A 25,214-nucleotide genomic window follows, 5' to 3' on the forward strand; every position below is an offset into this window, starting at 1 on the left:
AGGACAACCACACTGTACTTAATTTCAGGGAAAAGTCATATATTGTTAACCAGAAGTGATCAGATCTATTACATGCCAGTGGTTTTTACCTCGAGATGCAGACAAATGGATTGAAATAAAAAAAAAAAAAAACCAAAATAAAAAAGACTGATAGAACAATAAACCAGTTTTTTAAAACCATATATCTCAAATCAATGAGCATTCTGTACCTAATTCCCATATTGTAAAAAGAATGTCTTTTAGAAGGCTACTATTTAACTGGACTCTTCAGAAGGTTGTGAGCAAATCTTTCACACACACACACACAAAAAACTCTTAAGGAATCTGACTGGGCATGGAATGAGTTAAAAGTAATACACAAGAAACAAATCATGAGGTTGGTCAGTTTTCAGTTTGACAAATATTAACAGTAGAGTGCCCTATGGATCTGTACTGAAACAGTGTTTTTTTTCACATATTCTTTTATCTGGAAAGAGAAACACATAGCTCACTGGCAGCATCTGTGAATAACAAAAAATTAAGACTATTTTCATGGCTAATGAAAATTGTGAGCAGTACCAGAATCAGAACAAAGAAAGATGAAGGTTGGTGATTAACTCCAAGTAATGAACTGCTCATATACTCCAATATTTTCTCAGACTGGCTGTCATATGGAAAAGATTAATGAGGTGTTTATTCAGTGCATTCTGGTAAACAAAATCAAAGTATTCCAATACACAATTCTACAGGAATACTTACACCATACAATAGCTGGAGCAGTGCCCAAGAAATTAGAATATGAGGGTACAGAAGAAATTAATGTTGAGGATATAGGCATCTTCACTTTAAAAGACTTAATTATATCCATCAGGATATAGGGGGAATGTTATATAGCTTTGCATTTGGCTGATTTATCTAATATGACATGATATCCAGTGACAGGATACAGTCAAAGATGAACTTGCATGGCACAGAAGCCTGTAGTATATGTTCCCACAATGGGGAAACACAAGGCATTGTAATGTCTCATCTTTTATTTCAGTCCTGTAGCTCACTGGAGTGACTTTTCTCCATTGCAGCTTTTCCTGTCTGTGGGGGTGGTTTGCACTGCAGAACAGCAGGCAAACACTCGTAGTTAAAACACTCTTAATTGTATTATAAAAAAAAAACAATGCAGAAACAGTTTATAAAAACCCTTTATTTGCATAGCACTCCAAATTATCCCTCTAAGTTACCCAGGCTGTGTTATATTCAGCCTAAGTGAATCACCCAAGCAGAACCTGTAGGATGAGTCTTTTATAAAAAACAACACCAACACCATTTCAGTTACTACAAAACCCCAGGATTTTAATCTTCCAGACTTCTCCAACATTACTGCACTATGGTTGAAGGGCAACATGTTCTCCTTAGAAAGCAGTTAAATAAATCCAAATAAATCCTTGTGGATGATGAAGTTTGATTGTCCTTGCTCAGTTCCGCATTGCCAGCATGGCGTTTATGTCCCAAATAAGATTCCGTAACTGATCCATGATCTGCTTCAGCTGCTGATTCTTCTGCTTCAGTTTCTGTGGGAAGAGTTTGTGAGAAGCATTTTTTTGTGATCAGTTCAAATAGCACACTCAGACTCCACAAGAGTTACAATATTATTAAATACTGCAGGGATGCTTTTCTCAGTTGTCTGTGAGCAGTACCAAGAGGATAATACATCCTCTAAAAACACAAGAAAAGATTGAGGGTTAAGGACCATTGCTAGAGGGGGAATGCTGTTTCTTTTCACAGTAGTGTTTTTATCAAAACATTTGATCCCTTCTAAAACTGGATGCTTGTGAGGACTGATCCTATCTTTCCAAAGTCCAAAAGATCATAGAATCATAGAATCAAGAAGAGACCTCAAAGATCATCGAGTCCAACCTGTCACCCTAAACCTCATGACACATTAAGCAGGAAGAAAGGATTCTGGGACCAGGTGAATTAATGTTGTATAACTTTTGTGCACAGAAAAACAGAGGATTAACAGTAGGTGTTTGAACAAAGCACAAGGTACAGGTGAAGCCAATCAAGCTTTTCCAGCCCTGCTGCCTATGTAGGTCAACCACAGTGTGCTAGTGGGTCCTGTTTGAAAGAGATATTCCCAGGCATGTTCAGGTTATGTACCCAAATAAAAGTGAGTTTGCTGTTCTTCTGTTCCTTCAAATGCTCCTATAATTTGCAAAGCTAAATACATAATTTTAAATAATTAATTTCCTCACAGAGGAGTGCATTGAGACATCACACATCTCCCTAGCCTTTCATGTTTCATAACAATACACATATATATTATCTGATTTATTCATTTTCCTGCTCAAATTAAAGCTGTCAAGAACTAAGTTACTGTGTATTGTTAGCAACAACCCATGTCCTTCATCTCAGTCCAATTTGATAAGATGTCAGCCTTCACACATTAGAGATCAAACTACTTATTCATTAGGGAAGTCCAGAGTTCCAAGTAAAGTGAAAGCACAGGAAAGACTTGTTACCATCAAAAGAGGACAAACTATTCAAATCATTTCAGATTTGACATAACTTTGTTATCTACAATACACAAATGGCAATACATTAAAAGGGTGACTCAGATCAGTAATAGAACCCAGTAGCTGGAACAATGATAAAAGGAAGCAACAAAAGAAACAATATGCTGAAAATCAGTCTCTTGAATTTTGATGTGGACAGCATACCAATATTTTCAAGTTGCCCAGATGGTCAGCTGGGAAAGGAGTCCAGAAGAAAAAATGAAATCTGTTCACTTCAGACCTGTAAAAATGGTCTGGAGCAATATGGTTACTTAGATTACATGGGGAATGTAATAGACTGAGTAATGGAATTATTCCTGAACACAGTTTTCTGGGTGGACACATTCCCTGGAAGCAGAGGCAACAGTCCATTCCAGACCCCTGATGAGGGTATGAAACAGATGTTGGACAGTTCATGTGCACCAGCTTGGAATTTCTAGTCAAGCATTTGACAGACTAAGAAGTATTTTAAAGAGAGCTATGTGCATTTATCTAATACTTCTTCATTTTCCATGTGCTAAGCCAAAAATTCACAATATAAATCAGAGATCCAGCTCCTAAAGACAAAGAGTAGTTACCACAGCATTCAAATGACAGAACTGCAAGTGCCTCCTTACAAAAGCTCATAATGGAAGATCTTGATGCTATAACTCATACCTGTGACATTTTTAACTGTGTTTGTGTCTGCCATCCACAATATTCAATCTTAGGGAAATCAATAAATGTTACATCAAACCCAGTAGTTTAATGCAAGCTGCCACTCACTGATACTGAGTGCATACCATTTCACTATTTTTCAAAGCCTTCATCAATAGAAATGAAGGCTGAACAGTCAGTGATGGCTAATAAAGCCACAGATAAAAAGGAGAACAATTAAGACCCAAAATTCAGATTGTGTTCTCTCCCCATCCACGTCTAACTGTACAGTTAAGTACTGTTATGCAGGCATGCTCAAGTGAACTTCACACAAGTTATGCCCAAAAGGCTAATTTTGTAAACTTGTTTTCATTTCTTGTTCAAAGTGTTAAGAAATTGTAAAATGCTTGATCTTTACTTGATTCTAGAGAAGGGAACCTTCAAATTAGACTTCCTGTGTTTTTGAACTATCTGTAAAGACAAGGAGTATAAAATTGTTTATCTGAAGATAATCTTAGAACCTTGTCTTCAGTGAAGAGTTATTTTCTTAGCTCTTCTATTCTGCTTTCTCTAGAGATATGAAAAACATCTAAGATGAAGCACCATCTTTAGGCTGAAAAAAGAATGGGGGGGGGGGGGGGGAGTGCAAAAAATCCATTTCAGAGAGCATGGTCTTTTAACTGAAATGCAATTAAAAAAATGATTTTTTACCAATCTTTGACAGGCAGTGGTCCACACCACGAAGTACTACAGAATTACTATATTCTGCACCACTGGTAGAGCTGGCCTCTGCTTAAGACTTTGCTGAGCCAGTTAGAGCTCAGCTCTAGCCTTGGAAAGATAAGTGAAATGGCCTGCTTAGAAAACAGACAAGTTCTGTAAGCAGCTTCTGCAGCAGTGACAAATTTTAGTTTGAACAGATTGCTTGCAAGTTCTCTCCCACTCTTTCCTCCTTCTACTGAAATGACTTAGTTGAACTCTGGACTGCTTCTCAGGATCAACAGTTGTATGTAACAAGGTACTTCATCCTACAGATACGCTACAGTTTCTGACTTGATCTGTTTTAAGATGGCACAGGAAAATTATCTTACGTGAGGCAGTTTATAATGAGTTTAAGAGATCTAAACTCATCTGGTATCTGTCAGGCATGTTTCTCTTAGTCTCTCTAGCAGAAAAGTGATCTGACTGAAAAAAGGGTCGTCTTTGGTGCTATTCATTTGCAATGTGATTAACTATCCATTTTGACTGACACTGCAAGCACTATGGCCGGCATGATGGAGTTGACAAGGACTGTGCCTTCCAGTAAATAAGACCTTAGTAGGACAAGCTCAGGCTCAAGACATTTACGAAAACATGTACAGAAAGACAAAATCCACATAAATGAAAAAAGTGGGAGAACTTTTTCTTCATACATCTAAAAAGATCTGTCTTTCAAGGAATGTGCCATAAAGTACTTGACATGTTTCACACAGATTTGGTTTCAGTAGGACACAGTGATTTTGAGTGAAATAAACTTTTGACTTAAACTCATTTTTGGCTCACTTTAATTTCATTTGAAATCAGCAATGTTTAGACCAGTCCACAACTTTCTATCAGAGCTGTATCAAGATTTCCCTTTGTACACTGTTCCTACCCCTCTCTTCATCTTAAGCTCATCTATCTTTCACATTTTAAAACCTAAACATCACTATGAGTCATTATTCTACACTCAATCCATTTGTTAGAAGTCCCTTCTTTGGGCAAATGTCACTATAATGGTGTAAGCACTAGGGACAAGTAAGATTGTATTCCAACTGATGCCTTTAAAAACATCAAAAGTTGCCTATGTTGTACAGGTACTCCTTTTCCTTAAAAATAAAAGGTGTTTCCATCTTGAAAATCTTATATAAAAGCCATTCCCCTGAACACTATGCCAGCTCTAGGTTTTACCTGTTCTGTTCAACACCTGCAACGGTAAAGGCCAGAAGTAGATCTTGGCATAATAAAACGTTAAATATTAACAATGGTAGTACCTTTACTTAAAATCTCAGCAGAATTAAGACAATTTTGTTTACTTTGTTGATTACAGCTACTACAGAGAGAACTTGCATCATCATTTTCATGAGCATGTTACTCCTCCTGACTGTCAAACTGCTTGTAGGAAGTGGTTGTTGAAAATCCTGTGAAGGTGACAATGGCCTCTAAGTCAAACCCAAGAAATATCTAGAGAAACACAATGTTTGTGATAGGTGAGAAAAAGTAAAACCTGCTGTGGTAATTTATGCTGTTGGGTTTTTTAAAATGAGGCCTTCATAATGAAATCTCTAAAGTAAGTAGGTGGAAAATCTTTCCCTCTCTCTCTTTTTTTCCTCTAGTTTTATAGTCAACAGATTTACAATGTTATACGCACACAGCAGGAAAAAAAGGATAGAAAAAACACGTCAACACTTTGCTCTTTCCACCTGACAGGTGTTGTCCTAACTTATGGCTATTCATTTGATGCCAAGACCCACTTTTCATCATAATAAATTCACATGTCCATCTATTACAGTATTTTTTTCAAATGGATAAAATGTATTCATCACTAATACACTAACTGCCGTGCAAATGAACATTAACAGACTCATTGTTCAATAACTGCAGCTTTTCCTGATGTCATTCATAGGCACAAGTGTTCTATCATAACTGCAAGTGATACATAGGTAGATAGATAGGTAGGTAGCCTCCATCCTCACCTGATGGAAAGGAAAACTGCTCCTTCTGCAGGCATAAGCCTTTGTTCCTGAAAGAAGCAGCGACAGCCTGTGCTCCATTGTATGCTCAATACTTCTCACATACTGAACTAGACAGTGTGCATCCACTGCTCTGTTGTTCAGAAGAGGAGTAAGTCTGCTCATTAGAAGTGATGGATGTTTTCTTAATACCAATTATTTATTGTTCAATGATGAAGCCTGAAGTCTTATTTATTGAGTATCCTCTAAGCTACGTAGCTTTTAATGGAATTTTCCATGCCCCAAGGTGCTCCTCCATCACACCCCTCAGAGTTCTACTCCCGTTACTAGTGTGAAAAATCACACAGCTGCATGACCCTCAGTTACAGATGGCTCAAGAGAAGTCACAGGAACACTATGGATAAAACTGGAGAGCCTACTTTATCCAGAGACATCTAAGATTTATAACCATCACTAAACTGTATTTTAACAGCTTCCCATGTATTCAGAGAACAACTATCGTGAACTGTAAGGGAAAGAATGAGCAACTACCACAGACACGTGGCTGAGACAAAGATAAAAATTCAGTTCTTGACAACAGCCTTCATTTACTTACTTACTACTCACATTAGAAGGAAGGATTCTCTCTCATTCCCAAATTCTCTGCATATTCAATACCCTCATGCAATATTTTCATAAAACCAGGATCCTTATAATCTTATTTATCACAATCCTTATGCAGTCTAAACAGTGCATAGTCTGCAACAAGAGCAAAATAGCTCAAGCACTCTTTCAGAAAAGAGGCGGGGAGAGGAATCAAATGTGATAATCTAATAAAGGTTGTACCATGTGCATAAGGGGACAAATGGGATTGTATGGTGTTTCTCAACTTTTCTCAACTTTGTAACCATACAGTATAGTATAGTATCTGTAAAGTTTTAATATAGGAAGCTACTTGAAAAACTTTGCATGCCACATTTTATGTGAAACTGAAAATGAAATATTTAATTATATGGAAAAAAATGCATCTGATTGCTGAGAGAGCTGGCTGATGACAACACAAGACCACTCTAAAAAATTTCCTCTTGGATACGGGGAGAGGCTTCTGATGAAAAAGCTCATCTTCAAGAAAGGTAAGAAGGGGGATCCAGGAAACTACAGAAATTACAGGTGGGTAAACCTTATCTCTGATTCCAGAAAGTCTATGAAGCAAATCTTTCTGGATGCAGATTTTCAGCACTGTCAAAAGTAGTTTTCAGCTGCAATTCTCCAAAGATAAAGGCTAATTGCAAATTGCTGTCATTTTAAGGACTACTTCCCTAAACCACATCAGCTGCAGTGCCCAAGGGTTTTGTTATCAAAAAAGCCCCAGAGCTAAACTTGTAACAGCTTAACTTAAAAGCCTGTCATGTAGATTTGTCTGTTTCCTCTCTTAGCAAGATCACTGTTAAGCAGTTAGCAAAGATTAATTAAGGATATCAAACATGATTGTTTTCTAAAGGGTCACCTGGAATGTCCTAATGCCATTTCACACCATTTAATTTTCACCCAAATGTATCAAGCCTACTAATTATGTGATGGCTTTTCTAAGTGCTTTATTTGAAGTCAGACCTACAGCATCTGAAAAAACAAAAGCTGGACTTGCTCCATTTCTAAAACCAAGCAGTGAACAAAACTGCTGATAAGGCAGCAACACAGATTAAAGTGTTCTCAGGCTGTGTATCTTCCATTGTAAATCCTGTCAAATGTACCACAAGACCATGGACTCAAGGTGAGACTGACATCTGGAAAATATTTTAGATGCTGCTACTTAAAAGGTTAAAAAAACCTGTACTATTGAACATAAAAGGCTCAAAAAATACAAAGGCAAGTGAGGAAACTTTGATAATAGCTCCCCATTGTTGCAAATAGGAATTATGTTCAGTGAAAATAGGATCAGGACTTGTATTAGTAGATCAATGTAAATGCTAAACTGATTCTGGAATAGTAAATTATTTATTCCAGAGAAGAGTCAACCACCCCAACAACTTAAAACTTCAGAAAGCAAATGCAGGTAAAAGGAAAAAAAAAAACCATTTGGGAACTGTAGGAAAGAGTTGTTTAGTACAAAAGGCAAAGCTATTTAGTGTTTGACAAATAGGGTTTTTGGTTGTTTTATACTAATGGTGCACTCTTCTTAGAGGTGGCAAAAAAAATTTTTGTTTTTAAGCTGAATAGGTTTTGCTTAAATCTGCAGCTGCTAAGTATGACTGAATTGCTACAACAGAAATGATTTTCTTTGTAAAGATATCTGTATTTTAAATTCATGGCTGAGTACATCTTATCTAAGGTGAGCTCATTAAGCCTTCTGACCCAAAATGTATGACCATTATAGCAGCATAAATAAATAAGACTAGAAGGTGTCACTGTGCAGTGAAGGAACATCAAAAGCTTCTGTAGTATTTAGGAACTCTGCTACATTAACAGGTTCCCCTGTCCCATGAGTGAGCTGGTGACCATAGGAAATATGTGATGCTCCTCTCCTTCTCCACTGAGCGTGATCCTCTCGCAGACAACCATGGTAGCAAAACAGAACTGACATGTTTCAAGTCAGTGCTTCCTGGAAGAGGGAATGTTTTTGTGTGAGAATATATGATCCTCAAGGTTTATGTGAGCTACTTAGTTTTGACTGTGATGCACACTGCAAGGCAGTCAGCATCTTTCACATAGATCTAGAGCCCCTGAAGAGACCAGACTGGCTGGGATAGCACAGCAAGAAGGGCAAAATTAAGAAACTCATGAAAGGTCTAAGAACTCAAATGTCTTCATACTATCTAAATATTGAGTTATTGTAATAATGCTTTTTTTTGGGGTACCAGTCACAGGCAAGACTGAAAAACATACTGCCTAGCACAACAAACAGGACTAGGTGAGAGCAGGACAACTAAACAAGAGAAGAAAAGACTGTGGGCCTTGAATATCAAAACCTTCTTCATCTGCCATGCTGATTTCCCTGTCACAGCATTTTCCTCAATATTTTGTATTATAGAAATTTTGCTAAAATAAATTACGCACAAGTGAGTTGGAGGTTGACTTTAAAGAATCACACAGAAACATTCAGGTTGGAAAAGACCCTCAAGATCACCAAGTCCAACTGAGAACCCTACTCTACAAAGTTCACCCCTAAACCAGATCCCCAAGCACCACATCCAAACCACCTTCAAACACATCCAGGGTTGGTGACTCAACCACCTCCCAGGGCAGCACATTCCAATCCCTGACCAGTCTTGCTGGGAAAATTTTTTTCCTAATGTCCAGTCTAAACCTATCCAGTCATAGCTTGAGGCCATTCCCTTTTGTTCTATCACTGATCACCTGTGAGAAGAGACCAGCAGCAGCCTCTCTACAACATCCTTTCAGGTAGTTGTAGAGAACAATGTGGTCTCCCCTCAGCCTCCTCTTTTCCAAAATAAACAGCCCCAGCTCCCCCATAAGATTTATTCCCTAGGCCCTTTACATACTATAGGAAGATGGAAAAGCTGACTGGAGTGCCAACTAAGAACCAGAGAGGGTTATTTGAGCCCAGCAGCCAGTGTCAGAAATTAGACCAATTAACCTGATTCTAGTTATTTTTCTTGGGAAAAAAAAGTAAGAGTTTATTTGTTTCTAGCCATAAAACCCAAAGCATTTCCTTTCTGTAAGGTATTAGGATCTGAACTTTAAACTAGTGATACTTATACAGCTGCAGAGAGACAAAAAAAAAGAAATCAGTGCCCTTTCAAAAGCCAGAAGTTTCAACCTCTTTTGCAGCAGATACTAAATATTTGTCCACAAGAGGAAGCTCAATTATCTCGTGAAGATTTACTGTAAGAAGTGTGAAAATTATTTAAGTGTAAGGCTTTCAGACCAGATTTAAGTGAAGGTTTTAATAAATTCTTAATTACTAACGTGCTACCAATGGTCCTGTAACACCATCAACCTTTTTAAGGTTCAGAATTCAAACATTTATGAATTTTTTTCACAAGATCACATCAAGGGGGCTCACAAACATATTAGCATACAAGCACAACAAGAAGGGCAAAACCACGTCACAGAACTATTAAAAATGCAGCAAATAAGGACAGTTAAGCTTCCCAACACTCAGAAATTGCAAATAAATGTGCGTAAGTTCACAGTAAACATTACATACAATAGAATATATAAAACCCTGCTACATCAGCACTGTGAAGAAAACAGGAAAGCTGACAACTGCTTTTCTCTAGGCTCACAGTCTTAATTTCCTCCTGTACAACATGCACACACTTATCCAAATAAATGGGTTATAAAAAATGCAGTACATCTCTTATTGTTAGAGACAAATTAAAATACTGTAAATATTTTAAAATAGGTAAGTTTAAATTCTACCTACAATTCTCTCCATAAAGAAATATTTCACTGATTTGTTTCCTTTGTTTGTAGATTACTCCTCCTTTTCATTCCTATTTACAGGTATTACAGCTACAGAAATATTTAATTCTACCTGTACTTTATAGATTGAAGAAACAATGATCAAAATTGTGGTCTGGTCAAACTACATATTTTTAATCTTCATGTCATGTTCAGCAATTACCACAGCATATTTATTTTTAAGTTTTGAATCCATCTTTAGTAATTGTACTCAACTGCATACTGCCACTCACAGTGTGCACTCAGAGTTCTAACTCTGAAATAGTTATATGCCAGAAGCACTTATTATTAAGTTTGATAGTAGTCACCCCACATTTAATACAGGACTCCAGAAATTTAAGCTTTGTAATGACAAAGTGACATTTTTCAATTCCATGCAAATCATTTTCAACTCTGTTACCTTATTTACTTCCATAATTTCCCTTCTCTCTTCACTAGCAAAACGAAGCTGACTTGCAGCACCACGATCGTCATGCTTGGAGCCATCCTCTTCAACATATGGAATAAGTTGCTGTGAAGACAAGACACATTTCCTTTTTCTTTTTCTTTCTTTTTTTTTTTCCTAAAGTTAAACATAATTTTATAAGGAAATCAAAACCAGGAGACAGATAAGGTATTAACGTTTTCTCCAAACGTTCAAACTTCTCAAAAAGAACTGAAGAGAAGCTTACTTCATCACCTCAAACTCAAAGGCCTTGGAATGACCTGCCAGTTCTCCAGAAAAATTATGTGCTTCCAAAGAACACAATCCCACATATTACCAGGCTCAGACCTAAGCAATTTCACAACTGCAGAACCCAGTCTTTTCATTGTAAGATTTTTATGACAGATAATCCTTGGATTCTTGAACTCTGCAGACTGCTGTTTTAAAATTTACTATTCCTCACTATGAAATATCACAAACATGACGTTATCATTATTATAAAGTATTTCAGTGATTTACCTACCATAATTATGACTACTTTTACATAGCTACTTGGCTAATATCCTAACAATGGCTTGCTATTTTATCGTGCCTCTGTTTGGCTGTTCTTGTATCTCCCTCCCTTGCTTGCTGTGGAGTTTCCAAATATCTTTCCCTGAAACACATGGCAATGACTGCTGACAGAAGTAGATCAGCAGTCTCGAATGGATTCAAATGTAAAATATCATGATTAAATAATTAAAACTCAATGGACAACTACAAGTCCATTAGCAGAGTTGCCTCAGAATCCAGAGGTCAGTAATTAAAGAACTTCACTCTCCTGGCTACTATAGAGCAGTAGTAATTTAAATCATAATACAAAGCAGGCTTTGAGAGTATTACTAAGAATCAGAAACAACTGAACTCACAGGAGGGAAAAAATGAAGATTTGGTTTTACTAGGAATACCATTTTTTTATTAGGAAAACCTTTAGTCAATCATCCTGCCTGGAACTCTTACGCTGTTCACTTTTCCATCACCACTGCACATTCAGATTGAGTTCATACTTGCTCGTCAGGTTAAAAGCAGCTGAGTGACAGAACTATAGAGGCACACACTGACCGTCAGAGCAAGAGACTAATTCTTATTACTCAGGGAGCCAGGCTGGCAGGTCAGAGCTTAAAGCAGCCTTTTTCTCTGCTGTAGTAACTTAAAAAAACCCAAATGAACAACAACCAAATACTTGCCCTGACCCTTTTTCCCTAGGAGAAACATTTCTTGGTGAATGCACCAAGAATTCTTGAGGTGAAAGTCTGATATTTAAATGATGTTTGATTTCAAAACTGGATCACTTCCAGCTTGTAAGAATTGTTGATGTCAATGTGACAGTTTCACAATCTTTCAGCCAGGTCCAAATGTGCACTGAATAATTCCAGTCTCATTTAAAACTAGTTATGAGTCTCCTACTACAACTCAGAAGAATGGATGATATGCTAAGCAGAAAGTGGTTATCCTGATTTGTAGTTTATTTATGAATAGAGATACTTACTTCTATGGGAACAGGATCGAGCCCAGCACAGTTTTCATTGCATTTGTCATAGACTAATCTCAGTTTTCTGAAGAGTATTGATAGCTGACGGAGATGTTCTTGCAGCTTTCCCAGTCTGTCTTGGTATGTTCCAGTATGATAAGTAACACCATTTGGTAACTTAGAGAACCAAACCCACAAAACATTAAAAATATTATGTTAAAGTTTCTGTCACATAAAATAAATAAAGCAAAATAAATCAGAGGAGGCTTTGTATATTTTAAAGTAAGACAAACACAGTATCCCCACAGAAACCACTGAGATTTCTATTTTCTTTATCAGCAAAATTCTGTGTTTAATCTGCTCTGCTCATTTGATGTGCCAAATCACTGCTGTCAAACAACTTCACGCATGCTACATTTTGATCATTGTCAATCCTTCTGTAACTCTTTTCAGGAAATAACTTTGAAATGCTTAAGTATGACACTGTTGTTACTAGAGTATTACTCAGTATCATATTGTCTCAACCTCAGCTCACAATTCAGAGACACAATCAAACTGAATTCACAGTTAGCAAGTACATATACCTATATGTAAATCAAGTTCAGAAGGAATTTGACAGAATCATGAAAATACAGAGGGAATAGGGATGATAATTTATCTTCTGCTCTCAACAGAAGTTTGTATGTTTTCTCAGTAAGTAAGGATTATGTCCGCTTTCATAACAAAAAGAAATGTCAAAAAAATCTAAGTGGAAAATATTACAGAAAAAGACTAATGAAAGCGTCTCTAAAACTACTCCTCAAATGTTAACAAAACCAAAAAAGTAACTGGCATATAAACAGACTTTAGTTTTCATAATAGAAAACATAGATATTAAAAGTCTTACTAGAGAATATTCATTGTGGAGGAGATAATTAAGCATTTCTGAACGTTCCCTATTTTCACTTAATGTGCAGAGTAAGCAAATATATTAAGAGTAGCACTCACTTCTCTAATCAATCCCATATCCTGGTGGTTGATGACAAAAACCATGGTAAGTTAAGGACCATAAAAACTTATTTCTCACCTGCATGTTCCTCAGTAACTGGAAGATTTCCATGGTTCGAAATACAATGTCCTGCACAGTTTCTTGGCCAATTCGACAGAGAGAAGCTGTATTTACCTCCCGAGCTGCTTGAGCCTGTGTCCCTGAGAAAGCACCAGGTGGCATACCTGCCCCTGAGAGAGGGGGAGTTGACATCTCTTGGTGTTAACCTGTCCTACTTGGTCCAGCTGCATGAAGAAGTTAAGACAGAAGGACTATGTACTTGTTTAAGACCAACATAATAAACTTCTGTATACTGACTACACTGTCAACATGTGATCCTATCCATGACAAAACTGTTCAACTGATAAAAGATGTCTCTAGATTGGATACCCCTCCTTTAACCACTACAACTTTGCTGGGCAGTGGAACTGGGAAGCGTCCCTCCATAGCTCCTAAGAGACCACCTGTCCGCATCTGTCCCAAGGGGACAAGAAAGGATCTTTTGCTGACCACAACAGGTAAAACCGCAGCCCTTCCACTGGGCTCCTGGCCCGACACCTATCCGACTGTCCATCCCTCCGCTGCACGGAAGGGCCTGAGGCACCGCATACCCACCTGACAGCAGGGCTGGTCTGGGCACAGGCAGTGACCCGGTACCCAGCAGGCCTTTGCTGCGCGCTCCCGGCCGCCCTGGGGGCTGCAAGCCGCCCCCGCAGGAGCAGGCCCACCGACACCTCCACAGCTAGGCCGCCCGCCCGAGGAATCCCGAGAGGTTACCGGGACAGCGCACAACGTACGTGCCGCTTCCCCACCACCAGACCGCAGCGGGGCAGCCCGCGGAAGGCGGGGGACGAGGACAGGCCGCCCCGGGCTCCGTAGCCCGTTCCTGGGTACAGCCAGCGAGTAACAGAAACTCCGCGGCTTCGCGCTGCCGGCAATGGGAAACAGCGATCTCCTCCCCGGGGAAAGCCAAGGCCCCTCCACATATCCCCCCACGGGCCAAGCATGGCCGGTACTCACGGGACCGGACGCCGCGTCGCCCTGGAAACGCGCAGGCGGAAGCACTCGGCGGCACCCCTCGGCACAGCCGACGCCAAGCGGAAGAGACGTCACGGCAGCCGCTGGGGCGGGGCGCAGGGGAGGGCCGGCGTGGGTTCCGTGTCGGGGTTGGGAGTTGGGGGCAGAGCGGAGCTGGTGTCTGCTGGTGTCTGCCGTGCGGGCTCCACCTCGGTCTGCAGCCCGCGCAGGCTTGGCGACGTCCCTCGGTCCGCCGCGCCCGGGGTCTCCCCTGAAGGCCTTGTTCAGGAGCGTGGTCATTTTCCTGTCTTGGTGAATCACTGAATTGTTTCGGTTGGAAAACACCTCTAAGATCAATAAGTACCTGTGGCTTACGATTTCTCAGGAAGAACAACCGTGAAGTAGTTATGCTGTATTAATACTGATGTTATGAATGCTTTCTGTATGAAATGTATTGCATGTATAATGCTGTAAAGGTGGTGCATGATACAGAGCCTTTTTTTAAAGAAAAGAGGAAAGCACTCAACATTCAGGGACAGAACAACGATGCTCTCAAAGGCTGCATAAAGCATTTTTCATCTCAGATTATTTAGTGGGAGCCCCACCCCACGTTCTAAACCCAAGATTTAGAAAGCCCACCTCACTTTCTAAACCGAAGGGGTTTTTGCAGCCTGGCTAAATTCTTTCGGGCATGCTGCTTTAACCAACACGCAGTGTAAATTATTACAGAAGCACAGAAAACATCCGCATGGAAGAGACCTCAAAGATCATCCAGTCCAGCCTTTGGCCTATCACTAAACCATGTCCCTAGGTGACAGGTCCACAGCTGCTTAAATACCTCCAGGGACAGTGACTCTACCACGGCCTTGGGCAGACCATTCCAATGTTTGATAACCCTCTCCTTCCTAGCATCCAGCTCGAACCTCCCCTGGTGCAGCTTGAAACCATTTCCTCTAGTGCTGTGGCTTGCCACTAAGGAGAAGAGTCTGCCCCCTGCTTGCTCTATTGTCCCTTCAGGTAGTTGTAGAGAGTGATGAGTTCTCCCCTCAGCCACCTCTTCTCCAGAGTGAACAACCCCAGCTCCCTCAGATGCTCCCTGTAGGCCAGGTGCTCCATGCCCTTCACCAGCCTCGTTGCCCTTCTCTGGACACACTGCAGAACCTCAATGTCCTTCCTGTAGTGAGGGACCCAGAACTGAACACAATATTCAAAGTGTGGCCTCACTAGTGCTGAGTACAGGAGGGATGATCACCTCCCTGTTCCTGCTGGCCACAATGTTTCTAATACAAGCCAGGATGCCACTGGCTTTATTGGCCACCTGAGCACACTGCTGACTCATATGTAATTGACTGCCAAGCAAAACCCAGAGGTCCCTCTGAGAGACGCAGCTTTCCAACCACATATCCCCAAGTCTATAACAAAATTTAACAAAGACCTTGGCATAAAAGGTACAGAAGTGGTTTCTTAAACAAATGGGAAAAAATGCTCCTAAGTGTGAGAAGGGGATATTTTCAGACAGCAAAAGAACATCCCAGTGTGTCTGGCTAGACAACACAACTGTTCAAGAATTGAGCACAAAGGATAATGTTTTCCTTCTCTGACTGCACACCCAAGAGCTCTGTTGGCACTGCTTAACTATCTGCCCCAAGTCTAATGGCATGAGATTAATGAGCAATTCAGACCACCTACTCTTCAGGGTTGCCAGACACAGACTCCATACAATGTCATATCCTGAAGTATATGACTGCCTCATACAGTAGGCAGTTGAAATACAGAGCCAAGTCTGCATGCTAAGGGTGGTGAAGAACGTTGCTAGGGAGGCCTGATGTTCTTCCTTGCCAGTAGATGGAACCACCTCAATCTGATTTTTTGCTCCTTGACAAAGGAATCACCTAATTTTAGATAAGTAATATTTTCTTGCTCAAATGTGGAAAAGATTAATGTATATGTTTTGTTTGGTTGTTTTTTTAAAAAGCAATCCATTAAGCAGCTGATGTCTGTCTTCAATTCAGGCCAAGTACTTTCATCTGGAAGATGTCCAAATCAGAGTTCATCTTTCACATCCTTTTCAATTTCTGTAGCATCAGTTCAACCACTACCTTAGGATGCTGCAGCCTTTGTTGTTGGGTTGTGAAGGAGCTACCCAAAAGATAACAGAGAACATGTGTCTACGTGTAATGTTGTAGTCCGATCAACTTTAACCCAAATTTGAAATTAGGACTCTTTAAAGAGTCATCAGTAATTATCATATTCCCAATAATAATGATTTTTCAAATATATATTTTAAGAGGTTCTTTCTCATACTCTTAACCACTCCAAAGATGATGTGGCTATGCTCTCTCAGGAAAGCAAAAACCCTCAGAAGTGAGGCAAGAGGATAAATGTTGCTTTTCAAAAACATTTTTTCTGTAAATCAGTCAATATGCTCACAAGGCAATGTGAATAATTCTATTTAAAAATAAACAGAACTGATGGGATTCTTGGATCATCCTCTCTTTTCCTTGAATAAAGAAGAGTATGCTCCCTACTAAGTGTCCTCATGCTATTCCTTTGTAGCAGTGCTTTGATGCTGCTCTAAGAGATGGGTTTAGAGGAAATGTGTTAACAAGGAAAGGACTTCTGTTCTCAGAAGGGGAGTAGGGGTTGGGTGTGCTGAGGGGATACCTTGGTGCTCTGGTCCACTGCAGAATGTAATTGTCATTATTGTCCCCAAAGAATAAGGGAGGCAGGGCCAGTGATGTTAAGGGGATGTCTTAATGCTCTGGTACACTGCCTTTAACAATCTGTAGTTGATCTTCCAGTGGCTTGTTGTGTGACCCCCGGAGCAGAGTCACACCCTTGACCAAGTTGCCCATGAGTGGGGGAGATTTGTAGAGCACAGACCCAAGCCTACAAGCAGATGTACTGCATTTCCTTTTGGTTTCTTGCTACCCAGTGACTCTCCTGCAGGCTCTTGCTGTATTGGTGCTCCAAATGCTGACACTGAAAATTATTCCAACACAACAGTACTGAGTTTTTCATCTTGCTCCAAAATAACTGTGGGCATTCTCTGACTTCTGGTGCTGTACATTCAGATATTTTTCCTGATCCTGGGCAAACGATATCTTGTGGGACTAGCTGTTTGGAAGAGGAGGAATCCCAAATTGCAGTTTATATAAACTCTATGTCTTCATCAGCCAGATGTGCATTAATGATGCCTGTGGATAAATTTTCAGCATGCTTATCTGATGGCTTCTCCAGGGGCTTGCACAAAAATGACTTGGAAATGGAACATTTGCAAAGAAGCGGATGCTGGCAAAAGAAAGCATTGCAATGAGGTATAAAATATGTGCACTGTAATTTATAGAGGCAACTAGCTTCTGGAAAACTTGACCTCTGGCCAGCAGAGGACACAAACATATCCAATGAGACCACCGAAGCAGCAATTGGTACCCAGTGGGACAGAGGTGGAAGGACTAATTATATTTTTGCAGCTGTTACACCAATGCTGTAAGCATGCTGGTGACAAATGACTTTGTGGTGGACAGCACAGTAGTTAATACTGGAGAAAAGCTAGTCTGCCCTGTGGTGTGACTGCTTATGTGCTATTAATGTGATAAGCAGGAGTGCAAGGGTGGGTTTTCCCTTCAGGGGTCATTGCTGCTATGCAGTTTCCCACTGTTAATCCACAGTTGGAGAAACAGTTCTCATTAAGGTGTTGACAGATGATATTCCTGTGACTCACTCCATAGTAGGAGAGAGAGATCCTGTGCTCCTTTCTGTCCCGAAATATGTCCTAGTTATGTGAGGGGACCCGTGATATGCTCTGTAGTGTGTGGCTTTTTGTCCTAGACTCTGAAAGGTGCAGCAGCCTGGGGTTTCTCTCTTCATCTGCCTCCGTGAATGTTTTATTTATCTCTCCAACTATAAATCCCTAGTAGCAGGCAAAAACTTTGACTTTACAGTAACAAGCCCACCCCTCTGTCATCTGGGCTTCATGGGCCACCCATCAGCCTACTGCAAGGAGTATCTGTATTCTTGAAGTATTGTAAGCCTCGTTGTTTCTTTTATCTGTGGCAAAGGGATATTTTCTTTCACCTTAGCTTCATTCTTATGAGCAAAATTAGTTGTGATTTATTCAGTGCCAATTGATTTAGATTCTCTACTCTCATTTCTTATTTACAGGTTCCACAACTGTTCCTGCATGTGAATCAGATATAGCATGCAAACATGGGTGGCATGTAAAATTAGAGTTAGTAAAGGTGGTAAGATAAGCCTTTCTGGTGCTACAAATGAGGAGCCTGGGAGTTTTGTGCATTCTGGTCAGTAGCTCTTTACATTTCAGTGACTCATTCTATCTCCTTTACTCTTTCATTTGGACAGTCACTGACATAATCTATTCATCTCAAGGTGCATTTTGCTTGTCTTGTTTTCTTATTGGTAGGTTTAGGCTGATTTAAACAAAAATAGACATACATTATTTAGTATTATTGTCAGATACATTATGGTGGCAGCAGAAGACTCCAGGCAAGAGTATAACCTCATTCTGCTGCTTGAATACAGAGGAAAACAGTCCTTACCCTTCATGGTTTACAATTAAGAGACTGTATGTTTTGCAGCAAAGAAGACAGATTAAAAGAGACCTAATAGTTTCTGGATAAGGAGCTTGGAATGTCCTAATTTACCGTAAGAGTCATCAGCAGCATAGATGTTAATGTAGGAAAAGTTATGAGGGCATGGAAGATATATAGTGTAGAACCTGTCCACAAGAGCCATCATCTCTTGACGTAAGTGAAATGCCACTTGTGTCTTCCCAGTGATATAAGATTATGTGAACCAGGGAATGGAATAATAGATAGGAGAAAAGCATAGCTAGAGGCAGATGTTTGAACACAAATCATCCCTCTAGGCTGATGCATTATTGTGGGGTTCATGGACTGATGCATTGACATTATTTATGCAAAGCTTTTGGCCACGTTCCCTTTGTGCAATATTAGAAGCAATACATTACAGAATGGAGAATGTCCTCTGTTTCCCCAGAGCTTTCTTTCCTGTTCCTATATAACCTTTTAAGATGCATATCACAATTACTAGAAGCAGTATATTTCTCATAACCTGGAATCTGTGTATAACATCTGGCCATTTTCACTGACCACATTCCCAGCTAGTGCAGGCTTAGATGATGGCATAACCCATAATCTTGCCTGGTTTGTACTAATTGCAATGTTAGATTTTGGGTTGTTTTTATCCTTAACCACTGTGTATCCTAATTTTGTTACAGAGTATTGGAAAGTGTTTTGTAATTTGTAAGGGTATGCTGTGTGTGAAACAGATGTTCAGTAGTCTCTGTGTGGCTACAGCTGTACTAATAAATTAAATGTTCATCTGGCTGTTCTCTGGGTGCAAGGTCAGCAGGCATGGAACAACCCCTGTGCATAGTATTTGACCATTTTAAACTCTGAAAAGTGAAAGGAACACACATGCAGCCTACTGGAAATGATTGCTGTCTCAGACTGTTGGTCATAGAGTGCCAACCAACCAGGGTAGTCTATTCTTCCTTTATTTATTTTTTTTTTTTAGTACAGTCTAGCTGGTGAATCCATTCATGATAGCTGCATTTTTTATTTGTTCTAATGACCAGTATCTTTAAAATGAAAAATGGGATGGAAGAAAAGAGAGCTACAAATAAAGAAGCTTCATAATCTTGTAATGCATGTAATTTTCAAGACTATAATAGAATTTGGTGGACTTCTTTGTTGTTTGCTTGGTTGTTTTGATTTTTTTGTTTTGCAGGGTTGTTGTTTTTTTTTTTAAGCATGGAATGTGCTATGATCTGGAGCTGTCTCCATGAGCTGTGTGAAGTGAGTGAGAAGTCTGGTGTTCTTTCAGTTTCACAAGTTTGTCAGTATCTGTAACAAGGCTTTTCCTGGAATGAAGATGATAATTAGTGATCTGAGATCTAAGTGTGTTCTGAGCTTGCAGCTCAAAAAGGTTTATTAGCAGAGTGAGCATACTATCAGATGCAGTCTGGCATCATGAGGGTCTCCAAACACGGTAATGCTTGGAGAATTCAGAGAATTCCTGTTTTGGATTGGAACAGTGTACCTCAGTCATCTGTGAGTGAACCATAGCTAGTAACAATGCTTTTACTGAAAATAATGGCAACAAAAGGAAGAAAGGAGCATCAGTCACACAGAGCTCGAATTTCAGTCTTTGCAGTATCAGGTTGTTACAGGTGAGAAATGCAGTGATGCTCCTTTGAGCTGCCACAGACTTGGTGTTGGTGATGCTTTAACAGGGACAGCAGGGGAGCTGTCTCAACCCTAAGGAAGGTCTTGTGTCTGCTTCTGTCTTTACAGGTCGCAGAAAAACAAGGATGCAGGCAAACTGTAAAGGCAGAGAGGCAGAATACTTTGAAATTATGTGGTTCCATAGCAAGGGATTCTGAGATAATCCAACTGTTTTAAACCAATGTGATGAATTGTTGAAGAAAAGGAAAAACAAAAACACGAGTCCCCATTCACATAAAGCACTACTTCCATGTCGTTCAAGTGAGTCTTCAGCTCTTCTGCAGAATTAGTTGACATTTTGCTGTATTAGCAGGTGGCTTGATACTGCTTTTATTTGCATTGGCAGTGGTGACAAATCACCTTGGCTCCCACACTGTCTGCCATGACTGTGGTGTACCTCCATCCTCAAACTCAAAGCAGCCATCATTGGGGCCCTTCAGCTGTGATTGCCTGCTTCCTGCATTAGCAGGAAGGTTTGATCTAAATTTTAAAAGACCCTGTCAAAAAAAAAAAAAAAAAAAAAAGAGAGAGAAGAAGGCATCTGTAGGTTAGGTCTTAAAAAACCCCAACATTATGCTAAAAGTCAGTAAAGATGTTTCCACTGCCTATTTTCAATGTTCAGAGTGAACTGCACATGTGTTGATACCAAAGAGAATTGGTTCCTCATTCCCACTTCCTTCACCTCATCACCAGTGACTTCAAAAAAAAAAAGGAATAGAATTAATTTTGGGTTTCATTGATTTTTTTTATATCCGAAATGTGCAGGGAGGGAGGTTTGGTTTTGAAAGTGCTCACTTTTGATATAGGATGTGAGGAGTAGCTACAGGTGTTTTTGTTTATCTGAACACAAGCATTTTATTAAATGAAAGTCATCACTGGAAAAATTCAGGCCAGCACTATCTGAATGACATATCACATAGTTTTGTGACAATAATAACAGCCAAAAACCATGAAGTGAAACAGACCAGAAAGTGACAGTGTGAAAAGGAGAAGCTAACTAATTAGTTTGATTGCTCAAGCAAAACCAAAACCAAAACCAAACAAACAACAAAAACCCCATAAACCAAACAAGATAACCATACCCCTTAAGCTTACTGTTTATTGCCCAACTAGACATTTGAAAGTTCTCCCATTTTAATGATATAAAGGCATTGCTGGCACATGTGATGAGTATTGCAGCTTTGGGGGTAAGAAGTGGGACTTAAAAACATTTAATTGTAACCAATAGTAACCCTTAAACAGCAGCCTTTTAAAAAAGCATTAGCAAATACCCCACATGTGGTTATCCACAACAACAGCAAAGAGACTTAGGTATGAAAGAAGCTGTAGTTTCTTGGTATGATGCTGGTAACAATAATAATCCCTGCATCATTGTAAAACAGGAAAAATGAGAGCAGTGTGCCCCTAAAAGAGCAGAGGATGTTTTAGGAGGAGCAGTACTTTAACTGTAGGCTTCTTTTTCTGTTTTTAGTTTCTAGATGTATTATCCTTACCTCTTGTTGCTTGAGCTGAGGATCTTAAGGATCACGTGCCTGATTTCTCATGTGCAGAGCTCAAATTACTGTTTGGAAAAAAGATATATATATATAAATTATAAAAAAAAAAATCCTCCTTTTTTCTTTCTTTCTTTCTTTCTTTTCTTTCTTTCTTTCTTTCTTTCTTTCTTTCTTTCTTTCTTTCTTTCTTTCTTTCTTTCTTTCTTTCTTTCCTTCTTTCTTTCTGAAAAATCTTTTTCAGCCTTTACAAAACAAAAGTCAGGGTCTACAAAGAATTCTTACAGATAAAATCTGTGCCTTGTTTCTACTTCTACAGCTGGGATTCAATGGATTTTTAATTTCATACAGTGTTGCACACACTGTGGGAAGGTCCTTCCCTTTGACCAGTAAATATGCATCTTACAAATATTCCTTTTTGTTCTGTCAGCCTGGGCACATATTCTCACCAGAGATACAGCACTGCCATCCTACCTTTCTTATTAATCTTAATATTTAATGATAGAAATGTACTTAGGGATGCTGCTTCCATTAGTGCCAGAAGTGACAGAGCAAACAGAATATTAAAAGAGCGTGGGAAGAGGTTCCTTCAGCAGCTGATATCTGCTGAGTAATAGCTGCAGGCATGAGGAGAATTAAAAGCTTATCCTCAAGCATGAAAAGAAGAAAACTGCAGTGCAAAGGTCAGGTCAGTGTTTCATCATTTGTCATTAAGTTGTATTGGTTTTTCAAACTTATATCCTCTGATAGTATGAAATGTGAAGTTTTCTTTGTGTGACATCTCTATGGCACTGTATGACAACAGTGGCAGTATCTAGTGATTCATATCTTCAGGGAAGTTAGATAACAGAAGGGAAAAATATGTATTGTGGTTAATGGAAATCATCATGGTTCCCCTGATGTCAGAGAGACAGCTATCAGGTGGCAGGGCAGATTTACCTGACTTGAGGATTTGTGCCATCCTGTGGTTTATTAATTGACACTCCTGACTGAAAACTAGTGAGAGAGAAACTTAAAATATTTGATTCATAGAAATTCAAAATGTGAACTGCAGAACTTATGTCTTGGTTTGGGAGACTTCAGGATGTGGGACTGATGAACTTGTTCCAACTCACAGTAATGATAAAGGGCCATTCCTAAGGTGCATATCTTTGCTGGAATAATGTTTTAAACTCAGTCTGAGAGCACATTCTTCCTGTATTATCTAGCTAGCACAAGTTTAGTGGGAGAATTATGGCTTCTTTACAGGACACCTAACCACTGATTGAATGCTAATGCAGTATGATAGAGAAAAGTCTTTTCCCAATTTTAATTTATTTTAAAAAGGTTTTTGTTCATAGTTAAAAAACTAACTCCATAGTTCAGCCTTCTGTGACTAATAGAGTTTAAAAGTTGTAATATATCATCTAAATTAACAGTAGCTCAAGTAATATATTTCAGATGTTAATCACATCAAATCCACAGGCTAAGTGGGAAAAAAATACATTAGGGACAGGCCTACAGCTGTAGGAAAAGGTTGCATTGAGTCATTAATGGACTAAACATCAGGTCTGAAATAACAATGCTTCTCAGACTCATAATCCCAGAGGGACCAACAATCTTTCATCCTTACAGAATAAATATACTGAGAAGTCAGTAGTTTGCTATGCTCAGTCTTCAGCATTGGAATTTAAATATCAAGATCTTGTGTTTCCTATGAACAGTAAAAATCTTACCAGAAGAATGAGGTTTAATTCATCCAATGTGCTGTTGCTTTTATCTTTTTTTTTAATCTATGTATCCTTCACTCCTGATGTTTCAGTGGTGCAGTAAGTTTACCACAGGAAGGACATGGGAACTCCAAACATGAAGCAGGAATCCAGGCTAAGGGCAGTGCTGACAGCTGTTGTACTGCAAATGTTGAAATAACACTGCATACAAACACAGGTTAATTGATCTGTTAAACCACTTTAGAGAACAAGTTGATATTTTTGTTCCATGCTTATGCAAACTTAGTTTTATTGGCTAATGGGTGATACTGTTACATCACTCCAGCTGTGCACCTGCAGCATGGTTTTGTTTTGGTTTTGAGGGAACTCCAGACTTGATTTCTGTCAACATGCAAAAGTTTTTGCAGTCCCTTAATATGGACATAAATAACAGATGCAAACACATATGCAGTCCCTGATACCTAGGGTGCACCTGAATCTCCCAGATCAGCACCCTTCCCCATTGCTTAGGGAATGGGGAGTGGAAAGCAGTAGCAGTCACACTTCTGCCATGTCACACTTCTACACATGGTAAGAGGGCACAGAGTAAGGTCCTTAATGGGATGCTTTTTTCAGGTCCTTCTCCTGACCTCACCTTCCTGTCATGTCCACTAAGGGCAGTTATTAGTGTCTCTTCTCTTTGTGCCCAGTCTCCCTATTTAATCTACTTAAAGACTTTCAGTGACCATTTCCATGCTCATGATTCATAAGTCTACCTGTACTGAATCCCTCATCACATCTGGTTTTGTTGACTCTGATCCAGGGAAGTAGTTAAGCACATGCTTATCTTTGAGTTTATTGACATTCCAAACTAAGACCAACATCACACTTTGGAGAGCTGTCAGAATAATCACTAATTTTATTATAGAAATTGCTATGCTCTGCGCTGTAAGGTTGGCAGGAAAATCAGGTTTGGACTGACCTTTCTAAATGAGCAATGCTGGAAAGTCATTCAGCACAGAAGTAATTCCTGAAAAACTGAAAAAAGAAACAACAGGAGTACATTTAAAGTGAGTTATATACACCTGAATGTCATGTGTATATCCAATGCACACTTCTACATCCAGCAGAGTGCATTTATAAAACCATATGGACCATGTAAGCTGATTTTACATAACCTGTTTTGCATGCTAAATGTGTAAATACCTGTTCATATGTAACTGTATGAAATGTATGCATCTACCCAGTCATCTTCATGTTGTAAGCCATGGTATTAAAAATGTAGATGGAGGAAAGAATCCTTTCTGACCCCTCATGCATTTTAACTGCTTGACTGAAATTATGAGAATTGTGTGAGCAAGACTCTTTGCCCATCTGTCTTCACACTAGGAGCATGGTACCAGCTCATGTCCTGTCTGTTGGTTATTTAGTAAATGTCAGCAGTATAATTGGGCTATAGGAATTGTGCTATTGGTGGTAATATTCTGTGCACCGATATGTGTACCAC

The 25,214-nt window shown here is 39.4% G+C and overlaps 1 protein-coding gene across 2 annotated transcripts; it reads right to left on the minus strand.

Moving 5' to 3' along the window:
- Positions 1 to 1,300: 1,300 nt before the first annotated feature.
- Positions 1,301 to 13,453, minus strand: MED30 (mediator complex subunit 30). 2 transcript variants are annotated; one of them, XM_054385480.1, is made up of 4 exons: positions 13,280 to 13,453; positions 12,232 to 12,390; positions 10,680 to 10,790; positions 1,301 to 1,544 (listed from the first exon to the last, which is right to left on the minus strand). In XM_054385480.1, the coding sequence occupies exons 1-4, from the start codon at positions 13,451 to 13,453 to the stop codon at positions 1,449 to 1,451; spliced, it is 540 nt and encodes a 179-aa protein (XP_054241455.1). In that variant the 3' UTR covers positions 1,301 to 1,448. The 2 variants fall into 2 exon arrangements, with proteins under 2 accessions (XP_054241455.1, XP_054241457.1); XM_054385482.1 differs by lacking the exon at positions 10,680 to 10,790.
- Between the last annotated feature and the right edge of the window lie 11,761 nt (positions 13,454 to 25,214).

This window comes from Indicator indicator, chromosome 12 (assembly GCF_027791375.1).
Source record: "Indicator indicator isolate 239-I01 chromosome 12, UM_Iind_1.1, whole genome shotgun sequence".
Lineage (NCBI taxonomy): Eukaryota > Metazoa > Chordata > Aves > Piciformes > Indicatoridae > Indicator > Indicator indicator.